The 16,671-nt window shown below is 45.4% G+C and overlaps 1 protein-coding gene across 1 annotated transcript in view; it reads right to left on the bottom strand.

The window, feature by feature from the left end:
• The window catches only part of LOC123749334 (alpha-actinin, sarcomeric), a 289,268-nt gene extending 279,485 nt beyond the window's left edge, over nucleotides 1-9,783 (bottom strand). Inside the window, 1 exon segment of the mRNA XM_069324159.1 lies at nucleotides 9,548-9,783. Coding sequence (XP_069180260.1) covers nucleotides 9,548-9,643 — 96 coding nt within the window. The 5' untranslated portion in view covers nucleotides 9,644-9,783.
• Between the last annotated feature and the right edge of the window lie 6,888 nt (nucleotides 9,784-16,671).

The raw sequence follows: 16,671 nt of genomic DNA, 5'->3' as shown, positions 1-16,671 counted from the left end.
GCTAGGCATGAGCTGAGTGACGGGACACGAGTGTGGTGGCATCAGGACGTGTGGGTACAGGTCTAAAGAGGGTGCGGGGGTGTGCGTGGAACGTCCGTACGGGTTGCATGGAAGGATTGGGGAACGGGGTCCCCAATACTCCATGGATTGGGGTACGGGGTCGGGGAGGATTGGGGCACGCATACGGGTCAGAGGATTTGGGCGTGCGAAATGTTGGTGGTGCATATTTTTGGGGGTTCCTCGTAAATCATGCCCCCCTAGTTCTGGGACTAGCCTAGTGGCATACTTCTGAACTTTTTCCAGCTTCGTCTTGTGCTTGACAAGGGATGGGTTCCATGCTGGGGCCGCATACTCCAGGATTAGCCTTACATATGTGGGATAAGTAGGGTGTGCGTGTGTGCACCCGCGCCCGTGCGTGTACACGTACGTACGTACGTACGTACGTACGTGTGTGTGTGTGTGTGTGTGTGTGTGTGTGTGTGTGTGTGTGTGTGTGTGTGTGTGTGTGTGTGTGTGTGGGGGTGGGTGGGGGTGGGGGGGACTCGGGTTCCACCACATCACTTGAAGGTAGGGATGGGGGGGGGTGTATTCAAGTGATAACCAAACATCGCTCCCAAACTTAAAGTACCTCCGTTGCTACAATAAAATTTTCAATTCTACGAAAATTCAGTTGTCATTTAGAAAGGTATTTAACCTCCCAGATTAAATACCTGCGATAGAGCGAATTTTCAATTTCGTCTTATCACATTGAATGTGTTGGAAAGGTATTTAATCTCCCAGGTGTGATAAAGTGAGCTTTATATCTTTGCTTATCACATGGAATGTGAATGAAAATCGTGGAATTTGTACGATCAAGGAAATTTTCACTAAGGATTTATTTCAGTATGGTTTGTTTCATATCTAATTGAAGCCATTCTCAAGTCGATTGTGATTGAGAATGGTCCAGGACGGACCGAAACGTCGTCGTCCCTTCACTTTCTAGTGTGTGGTCTGGTCAACATACTTCAGCCGCGTTATTGTGACTCATGGCCTGCATAATTGAAGCCCCTCTTGCCGCTATGGACCTACAGGTTCCCCGGTAGTGACGTACTGCATTTATTGATATTGTAACCAGTTTCAGCCTAAAGACTAATTGGTTGTGGCTCTATGCTCCTTGGGCGCAGTCACCAGGAGAAATTCCCCCCCCCCCCCACCGCCTTTGCTCTATTAAAGAAAGTGACAGCAAGTCAACAAATCCACAAGGGCCGTGATGAGGATTCGAACCTCCGTCTGAGAGCATCCCAGACACTGCCTTAATCGACTTAGCTACGACATGGTCAAAAGAGTTGAAACCAGAAGTTCTACTGAACTTGCATTTGTTCATTTGATGCATCACGCAATTGTGATTTCTGTGTGTAATGACAGCAAGTCATCTCAAATCTCTACATTTAGTTTTTGAAGTAAGAGTAATTCCTTCAGAAACAGCACTTGCAGAATCTACATTTCATTCCCGAGTACCTATGTCTAAGGACACCATGTGTGCCACACCTAAATGTTGGTGTCATTAAGTGGCAGCGCTGTTAAGTGCCGAGTGATCAATGTTGCAAGAGAAAACTAGACAGTTTTCTTCAAGAAGTGCTGGCGCCACCGGGCTGTGGTGGATAGGTGGGCCTGCGGGCCGCTCCAAGCAACAGCCTGGTGGACCAAACTCTCACAAGTCAAGGCCGGGCTTGGGGAGTAGAATAACTCCCAGAACCCCATCAAGGAGGTATCAAGCAGCCTGCCCTCTAGCTAAGCTTGTCCAGGCGGCGGCCAGCCCCAAAAACACATTCATCAGTTTTAATGTATTCGATGCTCAAAGTCGTTTTTCTCACATATAAATTAATATTTCTATATATTAGAATTGTTTGTATAATGAGACAAAGGTTAGGGTGCTTTGGGTCTGCTGGCAATTATTGGTATCTGCAATATGTAAGTTGAAGCATTTATAGTGGTGAGATTCGAGCATAAAGAGAGCAAAGCAATATTCCAGAAAAGTTTGAACATTAGTTGAAAGTCGTGTGTTAAGTATTTTGTTTCATTCATTAAGGTTTTATTCATTAAGAGGGTTTTATTCATTAACATTAACTGGATTAACGAGAATTTGGCCGGTGTTTTATGAGAACGGGCTGCAATGTTAAGACTAGGTGCTGTTAATTTGTAAATTGGTCTAGATTTGACATGATTCTGTCAAATTAAGCAATGAACCCATTAAGTTAGTCAGTTGAACCTGTGTGTTCGTCAGTCTGGACTCGTAGCTTGCTTTAATAATAAACATTGCCTAACCCCATTTGTTTTCATTTGGTTGAGTAAATAAATTTAACAAGCATGGTAAGGTGTGAGCATTTAACAGGCAAGATTGATTGACTGACTGATTAAGATTAAGCCAACCAGGAGGGGGCATGAGGGTGTCCAGCTGCTGGACACCTTTTTTGACCAGGCGAGTGGCAGCGTTGATGGCTTCAGGGTGGTTACTGCAAGATTCAGGGACTCTTAAAGCTTTTCTAAGGTCGTTGATTGCTTAACATTCCAAGAGATAGTGAAGTAGTGGTTTTTCTGTGACTGGCAGAAGATGCATTTCCTCAACAGGCAAGGTGGGAACAAAGTTACAGCCCCGCTCCTGTGCCAGGTAAGTCCACCGCGGGCTCACCATAGCCCGTCCTACTTGGAACTTTTTGTTCTCAGTAGCTGAATCTTAAACAACAACGGTGTGAGCACTGCCACTGCTTTACCTGTTGTACAGGTTAAAATACCTCCAAGTTTTTAACAGATTAAAGATCAAATCAAGAAGAAAATACTCCCAAGTATCAAAAGTCGCCACAGAGCCAAAGTAGCGGAAGGAAGATCCACTGCGATGTGGTACGAACAAGCCACTGGGTAAGGAGTTTGAAAAAGGAGTACTTTTTCAAACTTGTCAAAAAGATATCCAAAGACACTATAGTAGCCATACACAGACTCGGACTTGGTTACAAGTGCTGCTGGGAGATAATAAACCCAATAGTTAAAGAGCGTCATATCTGTGGAACGATGCAAGAGGTGGCACTATTGCATTACTTACTGGAATGTGACCCAACTGAAGCCCTGCGTATCAAACTTAACATTAACCCAACGAGAGCAGCTGCATTATATGCAAAATCCACAGCGACTACAATGATTAGAAAAGCAGTTAAGAATGGGACACACTAGTGAACACTGTGCATCTATATCCACCACCAATATAATGTTATTAAAACAAGACTAAAACCAGTGCGCTAAAACAGAAGCGGAAAAAACGGGTGGAAAAGGAGGAAACCCCACCTCCATTAAGACTTTAACCCAAATATCGCAGTAACAAGGTTATCGCGAATAACCTAACTCAATTACGGGGTCACTATAGCCCGTGCCATATCGACATGACGTTCTGAGTGGCTAAATCTAAAACAACAACAGCAACAGGTATGAGCATTTAACAGACAGGAAATGACTGTCAGACACCCACCGCTCCTGTGCCAGGTAAGTCCACTACGGGCTCACCATAGTCCGTGCTACTTGGAGCTTGTTCAGAGTAGCTGAATCTATAACAACACCAACAGACTGCGAGACTGAGCGTCCATCACGCACAAGGACCATCCCTTCCACCCACAACATGGTCCCTCACGTCCGTAAGGATTCCCCGTATACACCTAGACCATTACCTACACTCACAATTTGGTCTCTCACACTTCAGAGTTCAAATTCATTACGACACAAGTTTGACTAACTGCATCAGACCAAATTCATTCAACATTTGACAATTTTTAGATGCCTGCTCACAATTTATATTTCAATAAAGTTGACTTTTCAGAAAGGCACCATAACCCATTTGTTTTTCACACATTTTACAAATTTAGCACAAATAAATTTTATTTACAATAATAATAGAAACTGTGAATTTAAATATTAGTTGTACTTGTTACCTTATTTCACATTGCAATAATTGTTAACGTGCATAAGGACGGATTATCTAGCGTACAATATAGAGGACTAACTTTACCACCACCCCCCCCCCTCCCCCCAACAGCCCGGCCTCTCGAATAGCACAATGCAATTTAAAACGCATCAATCCCATTAAAGCCAAAAACTGATGAACTAAAAATAATGGTGGCTCGCTTTCTATTCGTGGGCCCTCGGTTAGGTTCGGTTCGGGCAATTTAGTATCTCAAGAGTAGCGACGTTGTGAAGCAAGACAGGACAGGCTGCTGTGACAAGGTCTAAAACCCGAGAAACGCGCGTATCCCTTTACGTCATAGCTACTCTTAAAGAAAAAAAAATTACCTAATTTTCAAATAAAGTTAGATATATATACACACATACCAAAAGAATAGGGGTGGTAGAAGGAAATATCAAAGTGTTCAGTGAGAATCCACAAGGTCTTTTCTGAGTACTCTTTATTTTCTTCTCCGAGGCTATGGGTCCCTATACTTGCACCAGAGGTGTTACCCCTTGCCTAACGAAAACATTGTGTTTTATATAAGGGTGTGTACGAGATGCGAGACGTCAACACGACGTCATAACTGCTCAGGCAGATGCAGGCTGTAGACCATACTGGTATGACTTCTGGGCTTACGCGTATAATATTAGATGGTGCTTGCAGCGCGTCGTCCTACACACCATCTTAGGTGCTTAGTGAAGGTTTATAGTTACGTGTCAAGTTTCCTTTTGGAGACGGTTCAAGGTCTTCAATAAACTCATTATCTTTCGTGACAGGATATTACAAATCCCGGCCTCTCTGATGCTTATTGTTATATTTAATAACTTTGGAGTTAATATTTGTAAATATTTGTAAATATTATAAAGTCTTTAAGGTCATCTATAAGCTATTTCATGATGGAATTTTTTGAGAATATTCTCCAGTGTTCCTTGTTCTCTTTAACAACAATTTCGGTGTTCAGATTAAGGTGCCGTGAAGCTTCACAGCTTTGTAGAGTAAGGGTCCCGTGAAGCTTCACAGCTTTGTAGAGTAAGGGTCCCGTGAAGCTTCACAGCTTTGTGGAGTAAAGGTCCCGTGAAGCTTCACAGCTTTGTGGAGTAAAGGTCCCGTGAAGCTTCACAGCTTTGTGGAGTAAAGGTCCCGTGAAGCTTCACAGCTTTGTAGAGTAAAGGTCCCGTGAAGCTTCACAGCTTTGTAAAGTAAAGGTCCCGTGAAGCTTCACAGCTTTGTGGAGTAAGGGTCCCGTGAAGCTTCACAGCTTTGTGGAGTAAGGGTCCCGTGAAGCTTCACAGCTTTGTAGAGTAAGGGTCCCGTGAAGCTTCACAGCTTTGTGGAGTAAGGGTCCCGTGAAGCTTCACAGCTTTGTGGAGTAAAGGTCCCGTGAAGCTTCACAGCCTTGTAGAGTATGAGTTACATAAAACTTAATGGCCTCGAAGAAAATGGATTCCTTAAGCGAAAGAAAACGGGAAATGCTTCCCTTACACTCAATATATCTAGAGAATATGGGTCACATTCTCAACAGAACAGCCATACACGGCTTCATACACATACTGGAGGATGCCATAGCACTGGCCAACGCACAGATGTGCAGGCAAGTTGCCTGCACATCTGCTTCGACCCTACCAGTCGAAGGTACCAGTCAGTGCTTCGACCCTACCAGTCGAAGCACTGCGGCCTCCAGTGCTTCGACTGGTAGCCTTCATGGCAGGCAATGGAGGCTGCCTCTCAAGGAACAACAATAGCCTGTCCCTCTAGCTTCATGGTTAGGTAATACATGAATTCACAGTCTCGTGGAACGGGAATTAAGATTCATTGTGCAATAGTTGAAGCTAATCGTCATTGTTAATGACTAGTGGCGATTAATGGGCACCTATCCACCATATAACAGCAGTCTATTTCATCTAGCAAAAATTTTCTTTGGTTAAATATAATCGCCACTTTATAACTTCTAAAAAAAAATACAGAAGGTCTAAGCTATCCAGTTTCGCATGTAAATTTAAAATTGATTTAAATGAAACAAAATATGAACTTAATTTTACAAGGTTCAGTTCAATGTCGCTTCAGTTATCTGTAAAATTTAACGAGATTAGTCGACATAAAAGTTTGTGTCGCTTAAAAAAAAATCGGACTGCAGATGACTTAGGTCACACTCAAACACTTTTCGTAACCCTTTCATAGCCGGGTATCTTTACTAAATGATATCACCCTGCAGTAATATTCCACACATGACGTGTGCCAAATCACACAAATACATCTCAGGAGGTCGGAGAGAGAAGTGCGCGCGCATACACACACACTCGACCGATGACGGAGGCCCCTGAGGTATGTGCGGGGCCTGACCAACAAAAGCCTAGTGGAAGCCCGGCCCCGAGGTGCGGTCGTCACTCCCACCCTGATAAGCATTTTGTTTCCACCGCGTGAGGCCCAACGTAACTCACCCGTCTCTACCCTCCTTGCCACACCTTCTAAATATATTGGTCTTGTACTGGCCACCTCACCAAATATGGCACACCCTGCACTACGCTCAACACGAGCGGCCATCGCACACAAGGAATACAAAAGAATGAGCCGTTTGTTTTCACTGGGGGCCCGCAATACCCGCCTGTACAGTTATTGCCATATGCCCAAAATACCTGTATGTACTGTATAATCTATTACACGTCCTGCTTAGTATAGACTCGGGGCCATCATGGAATTAGAAAGACGCAAACGAGACAAGTGACAGCTATATGGATTAAATACCGTACTTCACAAGTGAGAAATGGGCAGGCGTGTGATGAGGGAAGCCACTACAACTGGTTCTCCCCTCAAGAATGCACGTAACTGGCTTCTACACTTGCCAGATCATGTTACAGGAAGTGGGAGACGCTTCCTTTACTCTCATTACATTTAGACAATTTGGGTCACACCCACGCACACTACCTTTACACCTTAACTAACGCCAATATACGGCTTAATTATATTGTAGACATTATAGCACTTGCCAACTCTTGATATGTGTAGCAAGGTCACCTGGGGGGGGGGCCCCCCACTCCACACATCTGTGCTCTACCGCTGGCTCACTATGATGTGTCCACACTTGGGGCTTGTTTTTCTTCCTCTTAACTAAAATACCAGCTAACATAAGAGCTAACAAAAAAATTGTTTCTCGAGCTTAAGCCTGTTGGAGTTCCACTTCCACTCCCCCATGGCCTACACACGAAAATATTTTGGGTGAATGGAGATAAGCTAAACAGTGTTAATTTAAACTGATCCCAACATTGATGGATATCATTCATTTTAAAGAATGCCAATGTTCTGAGAACTGTGTCTGCGACACACCCAAACCAAAACGCCACGATTCGTGCATATTCCACTTCAGCTCATATATATATATATATAAGAAGTCAAGATTTAGAGGCCATCTTGGGAGGTATGTTATTTCTTTGTTAGAAGTACTGTTATCTGCAATCATATTCATCGTTTAGTCTTAACACGCCACTCTGTAACCCTATCCAGTATTTAATCATTATCCTGACAGAACAGCAACCCGAGGATATATGTCAACGCCTTGGTATTGGGACAACTTTATTGATCACAAGTCCTGGAGTACCTCCCCCTATCATATTTACCATATCTGTACTGGGTAAATCATTTTTAACCAGTACAGGTATTTTAAATATGGTTTTCCTGTCTTAGGTATAAAATAATTATTACTGGTTTTCAGCTTTCTTTATTTTCTCACAGGCACTGGTGGCCACACCACCCCCCAGACAAGGCACTGGTGGCCACACCACCCCCCAGACAAGGCACTGGTGGCCACACACCCCCCCCCAAGACAGGGCACTGGTGGCCACACCGCCCCCCCCCAGACAGGGCACTGGTGGCCACACCGCCCCCCCCAGACAGGGCACTGGTGGCCACACCGCCCCCCCAGACAGGGCACTGGTGGCCACACCGCCCCCCCCCAGACAGGGCACTGGTGGCCACACCGCCCCCCCAGACAGGGCACTGGTGGCCACACCCCCCCCCCAGACAGGGCACTGGTGGCCACACCACCCCCCCAGACAGGGCTCTGGTGGCCACACTGCTCCCCAGACAGGGCTCTGGTGGCCACACCGCCCCCAGACAGGGCTCCGGTGGCCACACCGCCCCCAGACAGGGCTCCGGTGGCCACACCGCCCCCCAGACAGGGCTCCGGTGGCCACACCGCCCCCCAGACAGGGCACCGGTGGCCACACCGCCCCCCAGACAGGGCACCGGTGGCCACACCGCCCCCCAGACAGGGCACCGGTGGCCACACCGCCCCCCAGACAGGGCACCGGTGGCCACACCGCCCCCCAGACAGGGCACCGGTGGCCACACCGCCCCCCAGACAGGGCACCGGTGGCCACACCGCCCCCCAGACAGGGCACCGGTGGGCCACACCGCCCCCCAGACAGGGCACCGGTGGGCACACCGCCCCCCAGACAGGGCACCGGTGGCCACATCGCCCCCCAGACAGGGCACCGGTGGCCACATCGCCCCCAGACAGGGCACTGGTGGCCACACCGCCCCCCAGACAGGGCACTGGTGGCCACACCGCCCCCCAGACAGGGCACTGGTGGCCACACCGCCCCCCAGACAGGGCACTGGTGGCCACACCGCCCCCCAGACAGGGCACTGGTGGCCACACCGCCCCCCAGACAGGGCACTGGTGGTCACACCACCCCCCAGACAGGGCACTGGTGGCCACACCACCCCCCAGACAGGGCACTGGTGGCCACACCACCCCCCAGACAGGGCACTGGTGGCCACACCACCCCCCAGACAGGGCACTGGTGGCCACACCACCCCCCAGACAGGCCCAGACAGGGCACGGGTGGCCACACCTCCCCCCAGACAGGGCACTGGTGGCCACACCACCCCCCAGAACAGGGCACTGGTGGCCCACACCACCCCCCAGACAGGGCACTGGTGGCCACACCACCCCCCAGACAGGGCACTGGTGGCCACACCACCCCCCAGACAGGGCACTGGTGGCCACACCGCCCCTCAGACAGGACACCGGTGGCCACACCGCCCCTCAGACAGGGCACCGGTGGCCACACCGCCAGATACAAGCGGCACAATTTAACCCAGGTGGTGACAGGTAACGGTGTCACCAGTACCACCCCAGGAGCGAGGACCAGGTTCCCGGTGCTAGTTTAAAGTAAGGGTGTTCACCTGCCACACCTGGGGCGCCGTTAGGGCTCCAGGCCCCCACCACGGCCCCCCCGCACGCCTCAACACCTGCAACACCTGCCCACAAGCCTCTCACACTCCCCAGGACGGCTCCTTGGCACTCACTTCACCACATTCCAGGAGTCCGCTACTCAGTATGCTGGGCTCAAGACACACGCGGAAATTTCCTAATTTTGTTCCCCCTTTTAGTTTCGCCGTTATTAAGATACTTTGGGCCTAAGCTGGAAGCATGGTACTGGGCGTAATTGGCTCTCGGGGTGCCTTCTTGCGGGGTTAGTATGGCCTATCGTGTTGAAGAGATTAGATAAGGGTGGTAGTATGAAGATAGTGTTTATCAGCACGGGGCGGCAGTGGGAAGAACACTTCAAGACCACCAACCTTTTTCTGCTGCTTCTCCCAGGCGGGGTCCAGGAGACCCTCGCGCTCCCACTCCTCCTCCGGCTCCATGTACTCTTGGTCGTTCTGGTATTCCATGTCGTTCTCCAAACAGGTGGAGGGAAGGCTGTCACAAAACTATCGCTAGTGAGGGGGTCGAACGGGCACCACCACAACACCACACAACCACCACACCGGGAGCGGCGAGATCCACCCGGTACAGGAGAGCGAGCGGCACAGCACTGACCCGCCCCCAACCCCCGCTGCCGCACCCCGCACGCCAACATCTCATACCGCTTACTCCTACGCCTATAATAGCCTCCACGGCAAATATTTGACTTCCCGGCTTATAATTGTTTTTGTTTACTTCATCCTCGTGATCATTTATAACATATTTATTTAGCTTTACAATCAAGTGGGGACAAAGAACACAGATTATTCGAATATGCCAAAATGCAACTCATACAAGAGGCCACTAAGCCATCTTGGCAAACCTCCATATAAGGCAGGTTAGACTACACTTCAATACCGAATACAACAATGACTGTTTCAGGCGTCATAGTGCTGACGTATTATTTTTTACGGAAAATGAAAACGCTATTGTTAAAAAGTTTCAAAAAAATGTAGCTGGCAACTCACAACAAAAGGATTTTTCAAAACAAACCGACGCGACCTCTCTGCATATTCCTTTACTTTGTTTATTGCTAACAAATTATCCACTCAGAGTTTACGAAATATATAACGTAAATATCGTTTATTTCTGCAAGTGTTATAATAATGGTTCCAACTTCATTCTCCCAAAATAAGACACGCAACAATGTCTCGACAGCGTTGTCGGACGCACGATGATGACACCCTGTGCGTTAAGGTACGATAATACTGTGCTCTCCATATGGCTTGAATAATATTATTACAGATGTGTTTGAAATAAATTATTTACTCCAATACAGTTTGTAAATAAATTGTAAATAGTATAACTGCAAGACAGTGATGGCGTGAAAGTAATCGTCCAGCGATGGTTTCTCTATAATCAACAGAAAGTTTAATAACTTCACGTATTATATATAAATAACTTGTATATCTCCGTACTTAGATTTCTCGAATACTACCTTGCTCTTATATTTTATTAATTGTAAACTACTCGCGGTTCATATTGCCACAGGCTTCCTCTCCATGCCAAAGTTGTTGGTCCGTGTCTTTATATACGGTAGCCTATTCTAACACAATGGGGAAAGGGAGAAGTTGTAAATTCTTGTGCTGTATACCAATTTTGTTTCTTAAAAAGCTATTCATACAATATGAGCAATATAATTAACCTATGAAATATAAAATTATTATTATTATTATTATTATTATTATTATTATTATTATTATTATGTAGCGTGTATGTTCGTTTGTTTACGTAGGTCAGTCTGGGATTGTACTTACAAGTACATGAGAAATTTGATCTAGTTCTTGGCTGAATACTATGTGGCGTTTACATTTATTTTCGTTCCATTTGTCACATTTGTTCTTGAAAATGTGGATTGGGGTGGCTACCACCGTCGGGTCTGGCCAGTGACTGGTTAGGTGACTGCTTGCAGAACCTTGCCCTTGACTCATTAAGCCTTACAGACTACCTGTCTCCGACAACGAAGAGGAAAAAAAACACAGCACTTGTTGACAACCCGTCACTGTGTACTGCTTTCTTGCTTGTCTCTGGCTCAATACATCATTTCTCTCTTCCCTTTGTTTGGGTTTTATTCGTGTCTTCCGTTAATTTTGTTAATTTTCGTTCCCATTTTCCAATTAGTTCCTGTATTTTTTTTCTCGCAAGTTACCCTCATTTTCTCCATTGGCTTCTGCCAAAAGTTTTTAGTTTCATTAATCTCTCCTGACACTGGGTTTCCCCATTTGTCGCCGCCCTGATTCTGAAATTGCGTAGTTCTTCTGCAATTCTGGACATTTTGCTTTAAAGCTTCTCACTTGAATCTTCAATCTGCTTACCCAACCACTTAGGGTGGACAGTTGAGCGACGGTCTCGCTTCTTGCAGGTTGGAGTTTAATCCCCGACCGTCCAAGTGGTTGGAAAACATTCCCTTCCCTTCCCTCCCGTCCCATCCCAAATCCTTTTCCTGACCCTTTCCAAGTGCTATATAGTCGTAATGGCCTAATTTGTATGTGTGTGTGTGTACTCACCTATATGTACTCGCCTAGTTTTGTGTGTGTGTGTGTGTGTGTGTGTGTGTGTGTGTGTGTGTGTGTGTGTGTGTGTGTGTGTGTGTGTGTGTGTGTGTGTGTGTGTGTGTGTACTCACCTAGTTGTACTCACCTAGTTGTGCTTGTGGGGGTTGAGCTCTGGCTCTTTGGTCCCGCCTCTCAACCGTTAATCAACAGGTGTACAGGTTCCTGAGCCTACTGGGCACTTATCATATCTACACTTGAAACTGTGTATGGACTCAGGCTCCACCACATTACTTCCTAATGCATTCCATTTGTCAACCACTCTGACACTAAAAAAGTTCTTTCTAATATCTCTGTGGCTCATTTGGGCACTCAGTTTCCACCTGTGTCCCCTAGTGCGTGTGCCCCTTGTGTTAAATAGCCTGTCTTTATCAACCCTATCGATTCCCTTGAGAATCTTGAATGTGGTGATCATGTCCCCCCTAACTCTTCTGTCTTCCAACGAAGTGAGGTTTAATTCCCGTAGTCTCTCCTCGTAGCTCATACCTCTCAGCTCGGGTACTAGTCTGGTGGCAAACCTTTGAACCTTTTCCAGTTTAGTCGTATGCTTGACTAGATATGGACTCCATGCTGAAGCCGCATACTCCAGGATTGGTCTGACATATGTGGTATATAATGTTCTGAAAGATTCCTTACACAAGTTTCTTAAGGCCGTTCTTATGTTAGCCAGCCTGGCATATGCTGCTGATGTTATCCTCTTGATATGAGCTTCAGGGGACAGGTCTGGCGTGATATCAACCCCCAGGTCTTTCTCTCTCTCTGACTCTTGAAGTATTTCATCGCCCAAATGATACCTTGTATCTGGTCTCCTGCTTCCTATTCTTCCTATCTTCATTACATTACATTTGCTTGGGTTAAACTCTAAACTTGTGTGTGTATGTGTATGTGTGTGTGTGTGTGTGTAATTACCTAAGTGTAGTTACAGGATGAGAGCTACGCTCGTGGTGTCCCGTCTTCCCAGCACTCTTTGTCATATAACGCTTTGAAACTACTGACGGTCTTGGCCTCCACCACCTTCTCACCTAACTTGTTCCAACCGTCTACCACTCTGTTTGCGAAAGTGAATTTTCTTATATTTCTTCGGCATCTGTGTTTAGCTAGTTTAAATCTATGACATCTTGTTCTTAAAGTTCCAGGTCTCAGAAAATCTTCCTTATCGATTTTATCAATTCCTGTTACTATTTTGTATGTAGTGATCATATCAACTCTTTTTCTTCTGTCTTCTAGTTTTGGCATATTTAATGCCTCTAACCTCTCCTCGTAGCTCTTGCCCTTCAGTTCTGGGAGCCACTTAGTAGCATGTCTTTGCACCTTTTCCAGTTTGTTGATGTGCTGCTTAAGATATGGGCACCACACAACCGCTGCATATTCTAGCTTTGGCCTAACAAAAGTCGTGAACAATTTCTTTAGTATATCGCCATCCATGTATTTAAAAGCAATTCTGAAGATAGAAAGCGTGGCATTGGCTCCTCGCACAATATTCTTTATGTGGTCCTCAGGTGATAGTTTTCTATCTAGAACCACCCCTAGATCTCTTTCTTTATCAGAATTCTTTAAAGATTTCTCACATAATATATAGGTTGTGTGAGGTCTATGTTCTCCTATTCCGCATTCCATAACATGGCATTTATTAACATTAAATTCCATTTGCCAAGTGGTGCTCCATATACTTTTGTCCAGGTCATGTTGAAGGGCATGACAATCATCTAAGTTTCTTATCCTTCCTATTATCTTAGCATCATCAGCAAACATGTTCATATAATTCTGTATACCAACTGGTATACCAACCGGTATACACATTTATGTAGACAATAAACATCACTGGTGCAAGAACTGAACCCTGTGGTACTCCACTTGTGACATTTCTCCAGTCCGATACATTGCTTCTGATCACTGCCCTAATTTTTCTATCAGTCAGAAAATTTTTCATCTATGTTAGAAGCTTACCTGTCACTCCTCCAATATTTTCCAGTTTCCAGAACAACCTCTAGACTCTGTCGAAAGTCTTTTTTAGGTCCAGATAGATGCAGTCAACCCAACCATCTCTTTCCTGTAATATCTCTGTTGCTCGATCATAGAAACTGAGTAATTTCGATACACAGGATCTTCCAGATCGAAAACCATACTGTCTGTCTGATATTATATCATTTCTCTCCAGGTGTTCTACCCATTTAGTTTAAATTATTTTTTCCAATATTTTGACTATTACACTTGTCAATGATACCGGTCTATAATTAAGGGGGTCTTCCCTGCTTCCACTTTTGTAGATTGGAATTATGTTAGCCTCTTTCCACACATCAGCTACAACTCCTGTAAACAGGGATGCCTGGAAAATCAGTTGAAGTGGAATGCTGAGCTCAGGTGCACATTCTTTCAGAGTGTGTGTGTGTGTGTGTGTGTGTGTGTGTGTGTGTGTGTGTGTGTGTGTGTGTGTGTGTGTGTGTGTGTGTGTGTGTGTGGGTGTGTGTTATCTCTGTGTTCACCTACTTGTGTTTGAATGATCGATCTCAAGTTCCTTGGCCATGCCTTTCAACCACCAGTTTTATCATTCTATAACCCCTCGAACTTAATTTCGACTATACTATCTACTTTTAAAAATGTGAATGGCGTTGGCTTCAATATAACACGTCCAGTTCAACCTAATTTTCTACCATTTTTGTATTATATTAATACTTTCTAATATATGTTTACCGATTTGTGTATCTCGCCATACAACCCTTTTGTACCACTGATATATCCCCGTGTTCGGGGGACAGGTAGCCTCTACTTAGGCTTATGGAGGGAAGGCCAAGTACTGACCTTCCCCCAGAGGCAAGCCACAATAGTTACCTGACTCCTGGGTACCCATTTAGTACGAGGTGAACAGAAGCATCAGATGAAAGGAAACGTACCGAATCATTTTGCCCTGCCAGGGCATAATAACCCAGATATCCCTCGGTTGTTAACCGAGGACGTAGGCTACTGTGCTACAGAACCTATATTTAGTGATTTCCTTTTTTTTCCACGCTATATAGACATATTGGCTTGGCACTTTCTCCCGATAATTACCTGACCTACCTTCCCCCCCCCCCCTGCATATTAATCTGAGTATTTTCCATGTCTATATAATGACTAACTCTTTCATTTTTAACATCAGTAGGTCCAACGACTACAGTCTTATGGGAAATACCTGGACTGATATATGATAGTACCACAATTGTATGGTTAGTATCTATCAAATAAATTGTCAACTGTAACTATCATGCACTACATAACGATAATTAAAAGGTTAATGAGTGTTAGCTGTCACTGTTGTCCAGCCAAGGAGTCCTCATTATTGTCCCAAGGGCTGAAGTGGTCTGTATGGATGTCCAGGTATAAGAACTTTCAGGTACCTGACAGCTGGGTGGACAGTGCTTCGGATTCGTAGTCCTGAGGTTCCGGGTTCGATCCCCGGAGGAGGCGGAGACAAATGGGCAAAATGTTTCTTTCATCGTGATGCCCCTGTTACCTAGCAGTAAATAGGTACCTGCGAGTTTGACAGCTGCTACGGACTGCTTCTTGGGGGTGGACGCCTGGTCGAGGACCAGGCCGCGGGGACACTAAGCCCCGAAATCATCTCATGAAGAGATACCTTTTACCATTTATTTCCACACATTACTACAGATAATAAAAATACAAAATTATTAAAAATAAAGTCTTTCAGGTGTAACCCATCGCGCGTAATTCAAGGATGAACCTCGTTGCAAAACTTTGTTCCTTTTCATGTGTTCTAAGAGATGTTGAAGGGCAGGGGTTCCATGACGTGCCTGCCTATCAATGCTTACCTATAAGTGAATACGGGATGTGAGGTCTAGCTCTTTATGCCCTGCCTTGTTATACTTGTTACGTTATAATTTAATTATTCTGATGTTTGAATTGTTGGTCGAATTTACCTTAAAGTTGTGGATGGAGGTGGCTTCCACAACTTCTTTCGGCGCATTCCACTTGTCAACTACCCGCACAGGGTATCATTGTATCATACCTCACATTTCTTTGACCTTTTTTTCCAGCTTTAATCAAGATCAAAAACCACATCTAGTATCGGGCCTCTGCGAAAGGGAGATGGAACTTTCACCGATGACAACAAAGAAATGAGCGAGTTACTGAGGAAGCAGTACGAGTCTGTCTTCAGCGAGCCACTTAACACACTAAAAATTGATAACCTAAATTAATTTTTCATGGATATGATACCAACATCAAATCATATATCAGATGTCACCCTATCCCCACTGGATTTTGAAGAAGCCATAAACAGTATGCCTATGCACTCTGCACCAGGCCCGGATTCTTGGAACTCCATACTCATCAAGAACTGTAAAAAAAAACACTATCGCAGGCCCTTCACATTCTGTGGAGACAAAGTCTAGATACTGGCGTTATCCCTGACATACTAAAAACAGCAGAGATAGCACCACTCCATAAAGGAGGAAATAAGGCAGAGGCAAAAAATTACAGACCGATAGCACTAACATCGCACATCATAAAAATCTTTGAGAGAGTGCTAAGAAATAAGATCACAAAATACATGGAATCACAGCATCTCCATAACCCCGGACAACATGGTTTCAGAACAGGGCGCTCTTGCCTGTCACAGTTGCTGGACCACTATGATATGGCATTAGATGCTATGGAAGACAAACGAAACGCTGATGTAATTTACACAGATTTCGCAAAAGCCTTCGATAAATGTGACCATGGTGTTATTGCACATAAAATGAGTTCAAAAAGAATTACCGGAAAAATAGGCAGATGGATCTACAATTTACTGACTAACAGAACCCAATGTGTAATAGTCAACAAAATAAAATCTGGACCATCAAAAGAGCTCAGTCCCCCAGGGTACTGTGCTTGCTCCAGTACTTTTTCTCATCCTCATATCGGACA

This window comes from Procambarus clarkii, chromosome 1 (genome assembly GCF_040958095.1).
Source record: "Procambarus clarkii isolate CNS0578487 chromosome 1, FALCON_Pclarkii_2.0, whole genome shotgun sequence".
NCBI classification, from domain to species: Eukaryota; Metazoa; Arthropoda; class Malacostraca; order Decapoda; family Cambaridae; genus Procambarus; species Procambarus clarkii.
Note: the sequence above shows the minus strand (reverse complement) of the source record. Positions and strands in the feature narration are given on the sequence as shown.